The sequence below is a fragment of the Meleagris gallopavo genome, chromosome Z (genome assembly GCF_905368555.1).
Source record: "Meleagris gallopavo chromosome Z, MGAL_WU_HG_1.1, whole genome shotgun sequence".
In the NCBI taxonomy this organism is placed as follows: Eukaryota; Metazoa; Chordata; class Aves; order Galliformes; family Phasianidae; genus Meleagris; species Meleagris gallopavo.
Window position 1 is genome coordinate 16,920,853 of NC_139435.1, and position 17,771 is coordinate 16,938,623.

At 38.2% G+C, this 17,771-nt stretch overlaps 2 protein-coding genes across 5 annotated transcripts in view; one reads left to right on the top strand and one right to left on the bottom strand.

Moving 5' to 3' along the window:
* CDC20B (cell division cycle 20B) overlaps nt 1-17,771 on the bottom strand; it is a 35,381-nt gene that overhangs the window by 11,583 nt on the left and 6,027 nt on the right. For 3 of the 4 annotated variants that reach the window (XR_014880359.1, XM_085212959.1, XM_085212958.1), the window contains exons 3-8: nt 10,549-10,762; nt 8,889-9,010; nt 6,026-6,122; nt 2,808-2,918; nt 935-1,131; nt 84-178 (exon numbers count right to left, since the gene is read on the bottom strand). Coding sequence is in view for 3 of the 4 variants with exons in the window: in XM_085212959.1 (XP_085069085.1) it covers nt 84-178; nt 935-1,131; nt 2,808-2,918; nt 6,026-6,122; nt 8,889-9,010; nt 10,549-10,762 (836 nt within the window). In the remaining variant the exon portion in view is untranslated. The remainder of the gene's footprint in view (nt 1-83; nt 179-934; nt 1,132-2,807; nt 2,919-6,025; nt 6,123-8,888; nt 9,011-10,548; nt 10,763-17,771) is intronic. The other variant, XM_085212960.1, reaches the window with a different exon arrangement.
* On the top strand, nt 13,299-17,684 carry GPX8 (glutathione peroxidase 8 (putative)). Its single transcript, XM_010725414.3, has 3 exons — nt 13,299-13,562; nt 14,143-14,404; nt 16,930-17,684. The coding sequence occupies exons 1-3, from the start codon at nt 13,356-13,358 to the stop codon at nt 17,091-17,093; spliced, it is 633 nt and encodes a 210-aa protein (XP_010723716.1). The 5' UTR covers nt 13,299-13,355; the 3' UTR covers nt 17,094-17,684.

The following is a 17,771-nucleotide window of genomic DNA, read 5'->3' on the forward strand; positions in this document are numbered from 1 at the left end:
AGCAAAAACAAATCAAATGATTGGGATGTCTGTCTAGAATGAAAGCATCGGGATTCTTTCAGTGAATAGACTATAGCACTCACCTGCTCAGAATATAATGATTCCAGCTCAGAGCTCCAACTACAGACAGGTGGCCAAACATATTTCTCAATCTCCTTTTCCTTTCAATGTCCCACAACTGCCAATACAAAACAAACACACAGAACAAATGCAAATTTAACAGAAAAAAGAGAGAGAAAAAGAGAAGGAGATAGAGAGAGAGAGAAATATCTTAGTTTTCTTCATTTTTTTGCAGGTAAACAATTATTCAGTTCTGATATGACATACAGACAACTTCAAGCTCATTCATTTCACACTATTTTTTTCACACAACATTTCACTTTATTTTATTTTAAGAGAATGTGCATCTCTAAATGTAAAGCTATTTATATGCCAGTATTTGAAAGTGTGTGTTTGAAAGCACTGGCGTACTGAATCAGAACTCTATCAGATAGATCCCCATATTATCCAGTATCGTATCCAACATCCCACAAAGACTTTTCAAAAAAGGACTGTTCAACAACAGCAGACAGAGTTTTATGTGTATAATCTGAAGTGAAATTCAGAGATGTGAATCTATGTGTACAATTTTTGCTCAAGTTCTAAAAGTATCTGTCTCTACTAGAGTGATCTTAGCAAGGGAGATACAAAAAAGACTGGCCTATGCTGAGAAAAATAATTAAAGAGTTCCAATTACTGATGAAAAGAAAATCTGACTCCCTCTGTGCAGTTATTCTGTAACATGAAGGATGATGTAATTGCTATACACCATCCACAGAAGAATTTTTCTGTATTTAAGCCAACCTTCTTCGTTTGTTTCATTAAACAAAGCAGATTGTCTCATGGACACTTCAGCTAAAAACTGTGAAAGATAAAAAAGTAAAATATTAAGTACTTGCACTTCTCCATCACTAGTGCCAACAGCAAGGCAAGTTCCTTCTTTTATCCAAGCTAGAGATGAAATGTATTTGGAACTGGAATTTAAATCGATGCTTTCAATGCCTTGAAGAGTTTTTCCATTCCAAATATACGCAGCAGATCCTAGAGCAACAGCAATGAGATTTTGAAGGTTCCAGTCCAATATGTTTAGATCTAGAAAAAAGCTTCTAAAAATTACTGCAAGAAGGTTAGAGGTAATTAGCTGGGGGGGGGGGAGGGGTGTATGGCTGGGGCAGAGGCTTTTTTTTAACAGCTACAGGAAAAACTCATGGCATTGCTTCAATGAAGCCATTACTAGCTCATATTCAACTAGGACATAAATGAGAACTAAATGAAGGTGAGTATTTCTAACAATAAAAGATCTTCATTAGGTTAACTACCACAAATTTGTATATTTATACAGAAGAATATGACTTACAGATTCCTCACTAAATGTTTTTACACCTATCATCCATCATTTTGGATGGCCGCATCACTCAAATTTCTGCCACCAGAAATAAGTGTTCTCCAGTACCAGCTAGAATTGCAAAAACATTCTTGTTCCAAAATAATTCATGTTATTGGTAAGGACATAGGAGAAAGACTACGTGCTACAGTTCTTCCTTGACCTAGTACTAACATTTACTCTCCATGTGACAGAAGAAAAATGCAGAAAGGAATCAGAGAAACTCTGCACCTCTCTCGCAGTTTGCTCAGTAAGAAAATACAAGAAATACTGTTTTCACTTATGCTAGGTGCACTACAGACCCTGGCAAAGGAAGTCATTACAGCAGTTAGTCTCAGAACAGCCTGCTGTGTCACGTAGGCCAGGAGTTGGTATGCAACATCTAATAGTTGCACAGAACAACAGTACACTCTCTAATGTCAATGCAAATCGTCAGCTGTTGCATTTATGATAGCTTAAAAGTCATTTTAAATGATCCCTGAAGAAAATAATTAGCATAGGCCAAGGTCTGATGCTGTGCTTCAGTAACTAAAATCACTCTGAGGAACAGCTTCATCTTTCAGTCAGCTGTTTGATTAGAGTCCTGATTCCTACAGTCAGAAATACGCACTAAAAAATAACTTCCAAAGAATTCTACTAATGCTATTATTTTGTGGATACACCTTATGCATAATCATGAAAAATCACTTACATAGAAATCCAGACTCAATCTGGATACAAACAAACTTTTGCCTTGCTCATAGATTTACATCTAAAGAATGCTTGCAAGAACAGGTTAGGGAAAAAAAAAAAAGAAAAAAGGAAACAAAACACAAACAACAATCGAAGCACAGGAACAATTTCTAACACTTTCAACTATAGAGTTGCTAGGGCTTCAGAAGTGTTTTAATATATTTGCCAATGTAGAACAGAAAACCATGCAGTTTTCTGTGCATGTTTAATTTTACCACCAAAGATGTACGTGAGAATTTAGTTCAGAAGATATCTATCATCTAAACCATAAACAAATCACTGGTTTCTCCCATAACTAGAGATTTCAAAGTCTGTTAAATAAGGTTGCTGTGTTGACAGGATGCTAACAGCTGAAATGTCCTTAGCATAGAGGTATGTTCATTGGTCTGATTTTAAATTTGAATTGAGACCTATTGCTGAAAAAAGGTGCATGAGAGCTAGGTGATAATGATTCTAGGGTATGATCAGTAATCTCTACATATTGGGACAGGCAGTTTTCAAAGCTGCAAATTTCTAAGAAAAAATGACATCATGCGTAAGTATTGGAGAATTCCCATTTGATCTAAGGATAAATGCCCTTGCCATCTTTCTTGAAGTATATGTAAGTGTTCTCAATCTCTGCAGAAGCCTCAGTCATAAGAAAATAACTTACAGTAATCATCACGCAAACCAGTAATATGAAGCCTCAGTTCTGGCTCCAATGTCACTGACGGCCTCATGATGGTAACAGTTCTGAACTCATTCTGCATCTCTTCTTGGCATCCTGCATTTGAAGATTCATCACACACAGTTCAGTCATGCAAAATACCATCAGTTTTCCTCACACCAAAGACTTTCACGCTCACTATATTAATCTCTGTCTGTGATCCACAGATGCCTAGATGGGTCTAGCTTCTCCTGGCTAGGCTAAAACACTGCACAGAAAAGTCAGTGAAATCTTCCTTTTACCAGCTCTATCAAATCTCCACGGATGCACTCAGCTACAGTGGAGAACACAGTTTGCTATATTTTGCTTAAACTGCATCACAGTCCAGTATAGAATATATTTGATGTCTTTGTCTGGTTAGCTTCTGTGAGAAGTTGCTAGTAGCAGTTCACATGGGCTCTCCCACCTCAAAACCCCTCTTGCACCAAATAACCTTTTTGGTTTCTGACGTTAATTTCTCTTCATAGGTCTCCTCTATCAACATCTAGCACAGGAAAAGGTTTTTAAACCCACTTTGATGACAGCATTCTAAGCTTGTGACCACACAAACTTCAGAAACTGAAGCAGTAAGTTTCAAGTATGAGCAAGCAGAAGAGTCAGCCTTTGTGGTCATTGTCTACGTGATTCTGCAACAACCGCTAAGCATCATAGAAAAAAAAGATCATTATCATCATTAATCATTTAAAGCTACATATTTATGTGTAAGAATTTATCTAGCTGTAATATTCAGTGTAGAGATCTGGAAACTAATATTTCTATACTTCTCTTCATGCTTTGACTTCGTTTTTCAAATATTCCCCAGAGAAGAGCACTTAGAATGAATGCCAAAACTTCACAGGCAGAAGACATTATCCAATTCAACAACCAATCTATCTGTTAATAAAAATCAACGCTGACAAAATTTTTGCACTCTGAAATGTAAATACACACAATATAATCCTATACAGAAGTCTTATAAATGACAAATTGTGGAGAACTTTATCTTACAGTTATTTCACCCTCAGTCTTATCCCCTAGCCAAAAATGAATTTCTGTCAAAAAACAACTGTTTCTCCTTTCAGCTGTGATACCTGTCATAGAATCACAGAATCATAAAATCATTAAGATTGGAAAAGGCCTCTAGGACCATCAAGTCCAACCAATAAAAGGAAGGCCAAGGCCTTCAGTCTTCCATCAATGTACTAAGTATGACCCTGCTGCCTCTTGCCCACTGAGCACATGGGACCAGCAATGATGCGGTGCATCTCACTGGGATGCAGCTCAGACCTAGAGCACATCCATCAAGGATGTAGGCTCATGGCTGTGGGAAGGAACTTCCATGAATGAGCCAGAAGTGCTGCCTGAGGGATTTACCACAATGGTGGTATCTTCTTGTGAGAAGTGCCTCCCTACTGTCCCAGTGTTGCCCCAGGTGCTTTGGGGTCAAGTGCACCAGAAATATCAGTGGTGTGCATATAACACAGACCAAATAAGTCAAATCCTCCACACAAATAAAAGCAGAAGATGAGCAAGAAATGGGCCACAGTGATTTTCCTCTAAAAGTCTGTGGAATTAAAAAAATCAAGATTTGCAGGAATGATTGCCTGTAAGACCTTATCTGCCCAATGCAAGATATAACAATCCATTCTAACCCTAAAAAAGGTTTAATATCACTGAAATGTGATTAGTGCGTACAGAAAAATATGTATTTCAAACATTTACTTTTTTTTTTTTAAATTATCAACCACTTCCAAACCCAGCCAAGTACAACAGTTTAAGAAAACTGAAGCACTTAGTTACAACAGTCAGAGAATAACAACACTTTTGAGATACTCTGAAAATGATCTCTAATACTGGTAGCTGGGATTAAGCACTGAGAAAGGATGAAATGATCTGCATAACTTATTTCATTTTTCTCTTCTCATGAGTAATCCATTTCAAATTCATAGAGATCATGCTTTCAGCTCTGTTCACATACTTTGTGGACACATGAATGTGCTTTACAGAATTTTTTTATCAATGGAAAGTAAGCTTCATTATCCCATTTTGTGTTATTTTACCTGAGTACTGGAAGATTATCACTGGCTTTTGAAAGGATTTTGGCTTTCACATGCCTGTGTCAGTTCTCAAAATAAGATTCAAGAAGTGCTAAGTAGTCAGTATTGTAACACAAGACCACTCAGTCAACAAGTAGGTGGGTGGAATAAAAGCCAGTATTCTTGACACATGTATTCATTCGCCATCAGGAGAAAAATACTATGACTAATCCCTATGCTGATGCTTCTGAAGGCTCTGAATTAAGCTTTATTTGTACAGTAACAAATAAATATATATATAAATATATAAATATATATAAATATATCACATACTCCACAACTTCTTCCACAGGAGCTGAACTTCAGGCTCATGTAGAGGTTGTTTCTCACTGTCCTTACATGAGCATGAATCAGGTCCTGACTGGTAAGAATTCAGCACATACAGAAATAGCCAGATCACACAAAAAAAAAAAAAAAAAAAAAGACCTAAGACAGAACATAACAAAATATTGGCCTGATGCCTAATGAACAACCTCATATTAAAAAAAAAATTGTAATATCTGTATTATTTTACAGATCAGCTCCTCGCGTCCCAGTTGGCTTACAATTCACTCATTCACAGTCTCTATATGTTCACTCATTCTCATATTTTTGGAGGAAATCAATCAGTTCCCAGTTAGATGAAACCATGACTAGAGCAAGGGATAGTCTGTTCCACCTACCTTTCCTTACAGATAGGTGTGGCAAGATCCCACCAGCTTTGCATGCCTTGCACTCTCATATACCCAACATTCCATCTAATAGATATGCTGGGCCCAGTCTGCAGCAAAAACCTACCTTATTTCACACATCTGAAATTGGAAAGCCAAAGGAAAATTAAGTTTTCAGGGCCACTGATGTGTCTGATGGGGCCCAAAGGCAAGCCAGGTTATAGATAAAGTGTTTAACCACAATGGAAGATGTGGAGATACATCTCATCAGAGGCTATGGGAACTGTAGGGGAAGTAGATCCAAGCAGTATACACATCTCAGCCACCTTCTGCACTATTCTGCAGTATTTGCTGGAACTGATGATTTTCTCAGTGTAGATGCAGCCTGCACTATCTTATTATTCATCGTGCATGGGGTATTTGCTACAGTGGAACATACCTTTCCAGATGCAACTGTTTTTTTCACAGACCTTCATGTCACTTTCTGCCATGCTATATCCAGTTTCTTGGACTGTAAGAAGCTGAGTAGTACATTTCTGTCTATGCACAGAAGTGAAAATATGAATGAAGAAATCTGTCAAGAACATATTTAAGTACCATGGTTAGTGTAACTACCTTTGAAGTATTGAACTTTCTTTACATAGAAGTTTTAAAACAGTTGGACTGTTGGGTGGGAATTCAGCAAAAGATATAGAATATCAAAGTCCAAATCATATGCTCCATTTATAGTAATCATCTTTCCTTCCATAAAATACCAATTCATTGCTAATGATCATAAAAACTTTAACAAAACTGTTTGAACAAGGTCATTTTACTACTGGAAGATATTTTAGGCCTCTATATGTCACTCACTGAATTTTGGTGTCTTCTTGCTCTCCTCTGAATTGGCATTCAGGCTAATTTTACTAGCATACAACATCAAGTTTCTTCACATGAAGGCAATATATCTAATGCCTTAGGTCTGATCAGTTCTGTGGTACATATATTGCAGAGTAATTGATTATAGCATGAAACCTACTGTAGTCCTCACTCTGGTTAGCATCCAAGCATCTGGACTCCATGATCCCATTTGTTAAACCAGTACCACATTTTGAAGCCACAGGTGCTAAAAATGTAAGCAAAGTGCCTCAGAGAACTAAGAAATTTTTGTTATATTAACCTTTCCCCAGGGGTCAAAGAAACGGATGATGCAGAAGAAAAGTAGAGGGAGACCTGAATTGATATCGGAATTTTTTCCTTCTTCAAAAAAATTATGTTAAGTCTTCAGACAAATTCAGGTAAGGCTGAGATCATCAGGTAAGGCTATATGTATCTCTATACTAATCCTTAATAATATGCGCTTTTTCATATTGTCGTTTTTTTTTTCCACTGAGATGAATGCTCTCAAGCTTGTTGTCTGTTTGGTCCTTAAATCTTTATTTTCAGTCAGGTGGAAATGTCACTGATGTTTTCACCAGTCACTTAATACGTTCTTTTTTCAGTTTTTTCTGAAATCTATCTTTCCAAACACATTCACTGTTACTCTTCTTCAAAACCCTGTTGTAATCATGATAAGAAATGTCTTACAAAAACATAGCCAGAAAAAAGTTCTTTTTCAAATATCAGAGCTGTTCTACAGCAAGCCATCAGCTTTGAGAGGAACTTTCTGAATGATTTATATAGTCAATTTGGCAGAAAACTAATCTGATTGCTTGGATTTGTGTGCCTCTAAAATAAGTGCAGATATTTCTATGGAAAACCTACTATGTGTACAGGGAAGCAATCTTTTGTCTCACGAGGAGACCACACACATTCTCTTGAATGTGAAAAGACTTTATCCCACAGTGTTATTTCAAAGACCCGTACAACAAACTTGTTACGGTCCTTGGTGTAGAACTCTGAATAAGAGAATGAGATATGAAGGATTTACACTGCGAATAGTAAAGTCACTGCAATCATCTTTAAAATCACATAAAAACTGAAGCAAAAAAAAAGTATGTTTACCAATACTACTTCATATTTATCTCACAAAAAGGTTTTCTTTAATTTCTCTCTTAGGGTATATACAACTAAGATCCCATTTCAACAATCTTAAAATGCACACTGTCCAATAAGATCACGGTGGGTGAAAAAGCAGGAAAGGACTTTTCTTGACATGAGATTTTTCCAGAATAATTTGCTTACTTAGAAAGAAAGTGATTGTCATGAAAACTGGGTTTCCCAACATGTTGTAAATGCATGGGTTGTTTTGCAACATTCAGTGATCTTCAAATGTACAAGTATTAAAAGAAACAACCATCCAGACTTCTAGTCCAGCTATCTTGACATTACCTCTTTTTCTCTGAAGTTTATTTTGACACCTTCATGGGAATTTCTCAACAATATTAAGAATTGTAAACCAGTACAAGCAGCAACATTAGGTGTGCAGCTATCAAGTTTCCTTACTCAAGAGTTACTTTCAAAAAACTCACCACTTGAAAATAGCTATCATTGTCTTCATCACTGACCTTAAAATTGGTGTAATCCAGGAAAAGGGAGTGCAGGTCAGCGACTACAAATTTATAACTTAATATATACAACAGTCACAGTCAGGTAGCATGAAAATATTGACCTCACTTTCAGTATATGTAATGGTAATAACTTTTATTAACACAGATAAGTATCACCATGATTCATATGAGAAGTCAGTTTTCAGTAAGTTAACAAAAATGAGTGGGTGCACAGGTTTATTTAAGATGACTAAAAGGCATAAAATAAAATCTAAAGAGAAAAGAAATTTTGTGTCAATGGCCAGTAGCAAAAATGAAGGGTAAAGTGTTCAGCAATAAAAAACAGCACCAGAATGGGAGGAGATCTGAAGCCTTCATTTTTCACATAGTAGGTTCCATGTGTTCTTCTGTCCTTTGTCAATAACTGTTAAACATAACTACCTACCTTTTGGCTTCTAGTCACGACGGAAAACTTTATTCACAGCTACTTTTTGGCAAAATTTTTATAGTAGCCCATTCTGTCTATGTGACAAAATAAACTATTACATCCTGTGCGACTGAAAAAATTATCTTCTTCACGGTGGTTTTGAATCACATGAAAAACTGAGTCATTCATTGCCTTTCAATTTAGTTTTACTCAGAAACAGAAATAAACTAAATAAAGTTAATGATATAGCAATTGTTCCTGACATTTTTCTAGTGGACATTTCCAAAACCGATCTCTTCTTGTTATTGTTCTCAATGTAAATATGGTAGTACCTGCACAATAGATTCCAGACCAAAGATGAGGTAATAAAACACATCAGCAAATATTCTACCAGTGCATTTACTCACCTGCTTTTTTTGTAGTTCAGTTTTCCTGTCATTTCTCCCTTCCAAGCCTGCTGCAGTGTGCCTGCTAGACAGAGTCACAGCACTTTTCATGATGGAGGATTTCTTAAGCATCTTATTTGTCACTGAAAACAAACAAACAATTTTAATAGAAACAAGTTGTTGTTTTTAAATTGTACACAGAATTCTTTCAAGTCAAGTACTTTTCAGCACATTGCTTACTAAAAGCATATCTGACATACTAAATGGGACAATACAAACACTGATGTTTGAACTGGTCTGTTTTCCCTTTATCGTTAGCGGAATGAAACAGACACTTATGCTATTCATCTCATCTTAAAGTAGAAGTCTGAAAAAAGTCATACTGCTCACTCAGTTTATAAACAGTCTGTATTTACTTCTGTAGCTCATATCAATTCATTGGCTACAGAGGATTCTACCTCACACGAAATCAAAGTCTGATTGCCCTGGACCATATTGGTTTTCACCAGTGCTGGTGGCAATAACATCCAGAACTTTCTGTTCTAGAAACTGAGATAATGAATAACTGAGTTTGCTTAAGAGCCTGATTTTCCAACAGCTGGGCATGCATTATGTCTACACTGCTGAAGAGTATTCTGCTCTGCAGAAGACAGAATTTCATTTTGTCTCCAACAGTCATAGTCATAGCCTCATGGGAACACACCAGGAATGCTAAAAAATACCTTTTATTTGCTGTCTAAATATTTCCATTATTAATCAAGGAATGTGCCTTGTTTATTTCCCTCATTATTCCAGGAAGCTCTTCTTGTATACGCAGTGTGTAAACCATTCTCCATCTTTCCTTACCACTACTGAAGTAGGAGTGAGTTTGTTTAAAGGTTTAACTCTTACTGTTTTCTCAGCCCCCTCTGTTGTGGATGGAGAAAAATAACCTCCTCCAGAGTCAGTTCTTCAGACCATGTCAAAGTCCTGAAAGTTTGATCAGTGTCCTGAACGGTATTCAGACAACCCTCTCCCTAAGCTGAACTGTGGACAAGTGTTCCTTGGCAGACAGGACTGAGGGCATCATCAGAGGGGAGAATAACATAGGGCAAGTTTCTCCATCAGTGTGTTGTCTGTAAGTGTGCACTACACCATGTCCAGGCACGCAGACTGGTCAAACTTCTACAGTTATGGCCAGGTCAGTGGTATCCATGTGCAATGGAAAGGAGACACAGAAGGGAGAGGTCTTCTGCAAGAATTCTTTCTGTCCTGTCAGTTATTGTTAGCTACTCCATAAGCAAAAGTGCAACAACAAAAGATATTCTGTTGCAGACCAACTTTTTTGCATCTGCAATAGAAATTACTTGGTTAAAAAAGAGGTTTTGGCTTGTCTTTTCTTTAACTCCCACACTTGATGTCAGCCACACATATGGCCTGCTGTCCTACCTGTCTGTGCAGTAGTAGCTGGAACCTTGGGCCTAGCTCTCTTATCATGTCAGCAGTGTAATTCCGCTGAAGGAAAGCTGCCTCTGAGCTCACTGCCTGCACAGACTGCTACTGCTGTAGCGAAGCCCTTGTCCTCTAGGACATGGGGAGCACAGTAGCACACCTTGCACTAACTGCCTGCTCCTGCTGATTTCAAAAGTCCCTTCATGACGCCGCCCCCTCGATGAAAATGTTCGTTTGTCTCCTGCCCCACCTGGAGTCCTTCCGCGTGCGCTGACGAGCCGGGCGCCCCGGAGAGCACAAAGGTCCGCGCTGCGGGCCCGGCGCGGCTCTGCTGCGAGGCCTCCTGCATGTCGCTGCTGCCACCTTGTGACGACAGGGCTGCTCGCCACCGGAACCCTGGCCGTCAGCTTCCTCTTGATGGAGCTCTTAAACCGGGAGTACGTGGTCCTGTCTGAATGCAGGGCCTGCACGAGCGAAGGGAGGCAAAACACCAAAACCAGTCATCACGTCATGTTGTTCTGTCCTTTCACACTATTTCAAGTCTTCATGAGTTCAGTCTCTCTCTGAACAAGCAGGCCGTGGGAATGGACCTTGGCCTGAGGACAGCCTGAACAACACTTGAGTGTAGATTTCTGTCTGGCTTAGCCTCTGCAGGGCAAGGACAGCATCCAGGGCTCCACACACAGACCAGGGCAGTTGGTATGCTGCTCCACACAGCTCCTGTGGCTGCAGAGCTGGAGCGCGCTGTGACGAGCAGGGCGTTCACTGCCCACAGCTGGCCACAGGAGCCCCCAGCAAAACCGGAGCTCATAGAGATCCACGGTCACTAAATTAAAATGTACTACTGATCTCTAGGTTAAGATGGAAATATCAAGTACAAAGTTCTCAGAGTTCAGGAGAGCAACTTTTCACAACATAAGAGTCACAGAATCACAGAATCATTAGGGCTGGAAAAGACCCCTAAGATCACCAATTCCAGTCATCAACCCATCCCCATCGTACTCATGGACCATGACTCTCAGTGCCACATCTATGTGATTCTTAAACATCTCCAGGGACGATGACTCCATCAGCTGCCTGAACAGCCCATAAACTCAATTACTTACATGTAAATGGGTTCAGCTCATGAAGAATTAAGGAAGATGACTCCTGACACAGTGATCAATGGGGTTTACCGTTCCCAGCTCACACAGAAGAAGCAACTACCCTCACTGCACAGGAGTTGGTCAAAGCTAGGAGGGCTACTACTACCACATATTTTGATCACCAGGATATTTACCGTTCCGTAAAGAAATATTCAAAGAAGAAGAGAAGTTAACAACTTAAGGGATTTAAGTGTCAGAGAGAAGGAAAGCAGAGCATAGAAAGTAAGGGGGGGGGGAGAAAAAAGGAAATACGTATACAGATATGAAATGAAAAATTCTGCTAGTCAGGTAAACACCCCTGAATGAATTGACAATATCATGTCAAGACAAGTGACAAAAACCTAAATTAAGGAAGGCAAAATTTCAGGTAGAAATTGGGAAGCCTGAAGAGCAGTAAGACAAGGGCATGATGAGGATATGGTATAACTAGTTCCTATTGCTGTATAGGTCAAAAATGAACATGCACTTTTTGCCATGATCACACATAAGAGAAGAAAGCCAAATTTGTGTCACTCACATTCTAGGATACAACAGTGGCCTATGAAAGACCAGACCTTTCAGACATTTAGTTTGGGGTTCTGGGCTGGTCTCTCCTGTGATAAAAACACTCAGACAAAACTACATGTTGGCTGTTTGGAACCAGGCTGGCTTTCTATCTTTGCCCAAAGAAAGATTTATTTCATTTATGACTTCAGAATTTTCTCACCACCACGATGCCTTGCTCAAGTTATTATTTTCAACATCGCACTAAATATATTTACAAATACTAAAACAAGATCAAATAACAGATTAACATTTGTTACTTTTAAATCCATTCAAAAAGACAACTCCTAAATCAGTGCATCAGAGAAACTCAAGTTTAAAAAAAACTTTAAATTGTGAGAGCATGGATAACACTGAACACAAGATTTTGCTTTTCAGACAATTTTAAAGCAACATTTTAGAGTAGACAGTGAAAGTATCAAGAATAAGGAAGAACAATAAGCAAATATAATAGGATTCTTAATCATTGCTAGATATTTCAGTATGTATTTTTGATATAATGTTCAGTGAAAATTACAAGCTTTCAAGGAATAAGCACTAGCATCCTGCCTGTTGCATTCTCCATTTCTGAAATCAAGCACATTCAAATTTGCTTTTAAAGTTGGCATTGTCACCTCTGTTAAAACACCATGCACTTAAGGCTCACAGCCAGACTGACTTCAAGCCTCACATATCCCCAGGACATAGGAAACATCCATGTGGGTACTGAATTATAGTAATATTATCTCCCAAGCATCTCTCTGTCATACAGAACAGTATGAAACTCTCTGTAGACTCCTGTTCAAGAAACATGCAGCTTATCTCTTTAGAGAACATGATAGAAATTGTTCAACATGCTACTATGATATTATACATATCAAGTGAAGTTGAGGTGGTATCAAAGGCACTGAAAAGCAACAGACACACTCAAGTCCAAAGTTTTGTCTGCAGTTCTACCTGCCTTACGTACACAGCTGGCCCCAGACTGCTCAAACTCAGGCCTGTCTCACTGAGCAGCTGTTCCAGGGACACCTGAGGGGCTCAAGGGGTGCCAGAGCTGCATTACAGACATACAAACAGGGCTCCAGGGCAATTCCTCAGGGCAGCACGCAGGCTGATACAGTGCTCCACAAAAGGCTGGCCAAACACAGCTATCAGCATCCTTAGGTGATGGCAACATGCTTTTTATTTATTTATTTTTTCCTAGCAAGGGGCATTTCCATACTTTACCAAGCACTCTGAAGGTCAGAAGAGGCATTGTGAAGTGAAACTGCTGCTTCTGAAACTGTGACAAAATGAGCAGCTTGTCCTTTTTAGTCTGAGTTGGGAGTTTCATGTTTCAGCTCCTCCTTCACATTCCAGGCCTTCCCTGGCTCCGATCTTTTCAAAAATGGAGCCTCTCACAACCGCCTATCCTCTGAAATATTCAGTGCCCAAAGCTAGAGTCTTTGTTGTTTTTTTGTCAATGGTTTTTTGCACGGCAGTCCTCTGCCTTCTGCAACTCAGATTTTTTAAACCTAAAACTAAAGATTTTTATTCTTTTGAAATCAAGGATTCACGGGGAAGAATTGTTTCCTTGGAGAAGTACAGAGGGAAAGTAAGTTACAACTTCTTTATATATTTTCTTTGATTCTTCATTGGAAAGCAGACATCCATTTCTAGGTGAACAAAGCGGTTTGTTGTGGGAACTTACAGCAGAGTTTTGTGCTAAATTCCTGTTACGTAAGCAGTAAGTTAGAGAGGAATTTATTTTTTCTAGGCCTGCTTCCAGAATTAACTACTAGAATTTTAAAAAAAAAGTTTTATTCATTATAAATTAATATAGTCTTGCAATTGAATTTGTGCATTTGATCTTAGTTAAGAATGGTAGCATGTTCTATCTAATATTAAAGGTATATCTGAGAATATGGCTTTAATGTCTAAATACACCGTTTTTTTACTTAAAACTGTGAGCTTTAAGTTTATGCATTTACTGAATGTTTAAAGCAGGATATCTCAAAGTAAATGCTTCAGCTGCTATCATTCTTATCAACTTTATGAAATAATGATCAGAGAAATTATGTCTAGCTCCCAGGCAGAAACAACGCTGGTAGGGGGATATCTTGTGTTAAGACTTAATGAAATCTCTATGCCATCTCTGGTTTCTTTCTCAGTGTTCTCACTTTATTTCTCTAAAGGCAACTTTGGTTGTAAACGTGGCGAGTTACTGCCAACACACAGACAAAAATTACATCGCTCTGCAAGATCTACACAGGGAGTTTGGTCCCTCCCACTTCACTGTGCTGGCCTTCCCCTGCAATCAGTTCGGAGAATCAGAGCCTGGTTCAAGCCAGGAAATAGAGGCTTTTGCCAAAGGGAACTATGGAGTAACTTTCCCTGTCTTCCACAAAATCAAGATCCTGGGATCAGAAGCAGAGCCTGCCTTTAAATTTTTAATAGGTAACTATTTTATTTCCTACACTGAGCTACCTATAAGCGTGGTATTCTTCTTCAACTCCAGCTGGAGTTTAGCAGGCCGAGTCTGAGCATACATTATTTGTCTTCATAGTCTATAGAGAAAAAAAGGTATTCTATGCACACACAATTTATCTCATTTTAATGTGGCTATTAAAAAAAAAAAAAAAGAGTGAAAAGAGCTGTACCCTGAAAACAACTGTTTCTCCTCACTGACTGATCCGTTTCTCCTCATTGATCTTTCTGTGACCAGCCTGTATAGAAACATAAAAAGGTCTGAACCATCTACAAAATTCTATTTCAGATTACATGACTTTTGTTAGAAAGCATTTTTTTTTTTTTACAGAGAAAAATGTAACTAAGGATGCCTTAATGTTACTGTAAATTTAACATAAAAACATGCAAATGAGAAAATCCTCCATTAGCAAAGACTCACGTCTTGCTTGTAAGTGTTGTAACCCAGGTACATACTGTAGGATATACAACCACTAATGCATTAATTTATCTTGTGAGCTTCAGGACCTATCCTGTAAATCCCACTTGCACAAACACTATGCAGTACTGCTGCAGAAAGCATTTGCTGACTTAGGTTCTTACACTCTCACAAGCAAAATGAAATTTTGCTCAGTTGTCCAAAAACCTCACAAAGCCAGTTTAAAAGCCTCTCTGAATTCTCCTGAGTTTTGGCCACATTTTTGACCAATACTAAAAATGGATATTATGAAAAGAAGGATATTTAGAACATAACTGTTCTCTATAACATCTTTTTATCTAGAAAATGAGGAAGGAGGAAGCCCAAACATGTATTGTATCTTCCTGCCCACAAACAGGATCACAGTTACCTAAGCTAATACCAAGCCAATATCTGTAGCTATCAAGCTACAGGTGCTTCTCCAGATAATCACAGTAGTCCTATAAGAGATGCAGGTACCTCTCTCTCTATTCCAGTTCTTCACAGCTCCTCTTGTCAGAAAACTGTATCAACATTTAAATGAAATGTCTTAAACCACTTAAGCCCATTTCTTTTTCCCATACTCTCTGTATACATTCCTAAAAATTACTATCATGCTCCTCCTCATTTAGGAGACTCTTAAGTAGTTGCTGTTGTCATCTGAATTGCATTTCTTCCTATCTCCTCTTAGGCATGTCACTAAATATATCAGGCAAACCCTCACTGTTACAAATTGCCCCATCATCTAGTGGAATTACTGAATGCACTCTGGAGATGCCTCTCTTCTCATTACAGAGAAGACAAGGACAAGTAGGTATAGAGTTGGGTGAGATGAAACCAGGCACTGGACCCAGATATTAACTCCCAGTGTCATATATTAACACAGAACCAGGTCTGCTATATTCACACATTCAGTACTCTAACATATAGGGAGAAAGATACTTTGATGCTCACACAGTTTGAAATAACGTCTTTCTTCTTTCTGAATTATACTGGTTCATATTAAATTACTGTGCATCTTCAGTTAAAGAGGAAACTGTCCTTCATTTGCTTCTTGTGACATTCAGAAGGCGGAACGTCTTCATGCTACATCTCCTGACTGTGACTGTTAGCTTGCATTTTTCCAGCACTGACAGCTCAATGCAAAAAAGAATTCACTGGCAGTAGAACATGGTGTTAGAGCCTTCATACAGCTACTTCTTGTTACTTTCATAGCAGCAGCAAGACATTTTGCTGGACCAGTAAAACATTTGTAGCATCGTCATTCCATCCCCTGTGCATTTGTACTCAAGATATTCATATACATTAATAATCACTGAAAGAGTATTTAGAGTTGGGATTATGTCACCGAAAGACTGATTCTCGATAAAACAAGTCTGCAAAGATATGGTTACTAGCTGGGTCAGAATCTCCATCATACCCACTGATTATCATTGAGTCCTCTTACAGTCATAACATTACTAATATAGTCCAAGGGACAAAATTCATCACTATTCCCTGTTCCCTAATCAATATCTCCTAGTTTTCTCCTATTCCTTCTCTCAAAAACAGACCTACCTTAAAACCCATGAGACTCTCAAAGATAAAGCCAGAGTCAGCATACTACTTCTGAGTCCTCTAGGAGACATACAGTTTCTGATTTCCGATCATTCAGAAACTATCAGATATTCATGGCAGCATCATTACCAGTATGGTTTAATTTCATGGGATGGAAGGAGCTGAATTAATTCACCATCAGCATTATGGCTTCCTGCTCCCACTTCACTTTCCCTAAACCCACACAAAATTGGAGATTCCCCAATGATTGTGCAATCCAATATCCTTCTCCCTGTAAAAAAAAGCATTGTAAAAGTAGACTCTTCTGAACAGTTTCACCTGAAGGGGAGAGAATAATTCACTTCCTACTTCATTAAAATTAATGAATAAGAACATGTTGAAAGTTCTAGCAAAGAACAAGGTGGGATTACTTCAAAATGAATATATGAAGAATCCCTGCAGGATAATGAAACAATTACAAGAGAAAAAGAGTCCCTAAAACTATCTTATGCTATCCTTACAGATTCTTCAAAGAAAGAACCTCGCTGGAATTTCTGGAAATACCTTGTCAGCCCTGAGGGTAAAGTTGTAAAATTCTGGAGACCTGAAGAGCCAATAGAAAGTATCAAGCCAGAAATAGCATCGTTAATTAGACAGATCATAATGAAAAAAAGAGAAGACCTCTGAAAAACCATTCACTCTGTGAATCCATTCAGTGGAACAGATGAACAGCCTTACTACATTCCTGGGAAATGCTGCTAGAAGAAAAACAATCAGGAGATATTTTTTTCTTTTTGATGTTAGTATTTTCAGCTACTCTATGTCAATTAATGTTGAGATGACTTCTGCAACAGCCTTGAGAACCACTGAGATTCTGAAAATGGCAAAGCAATCAGAACATTGCAGGAACGGACCTTCAATTTTCATACAGTTCTTTAAATTGCTAACAAGAGCTAATTATAATTGCTATCAGAAAGCAAATAGCTAAAAGGAAGAGGGTTGGTGATGAATTACTCAGTATTTGTACCAAAAAAAATCATTTTCCATCTGCCAGTGAAAATAAGTTTTGATATTCCATTTATACATAACCATTTTGACTGAAAGATGTGGAACTGAGAGCCATCGTATCAGGGTTTATAGAGACAAATGCAGCTGACCGTACCAGCTTTATAATATTGACAGATGAAAATGTCTGAATTGTGAAGCTGTCAATTTAGTTGTAAAAGACTGTACATAGAAAATAACATTATTAGAAGTAAAAGAAAAGATGGGAAAATATTTCTTTGCCTGCTTTGTCTGTATTTTGATTCGTTTCACCTTTTCAGCAATACCTTTATCTTCTTTAGCCTTCTCCATACATTTGCA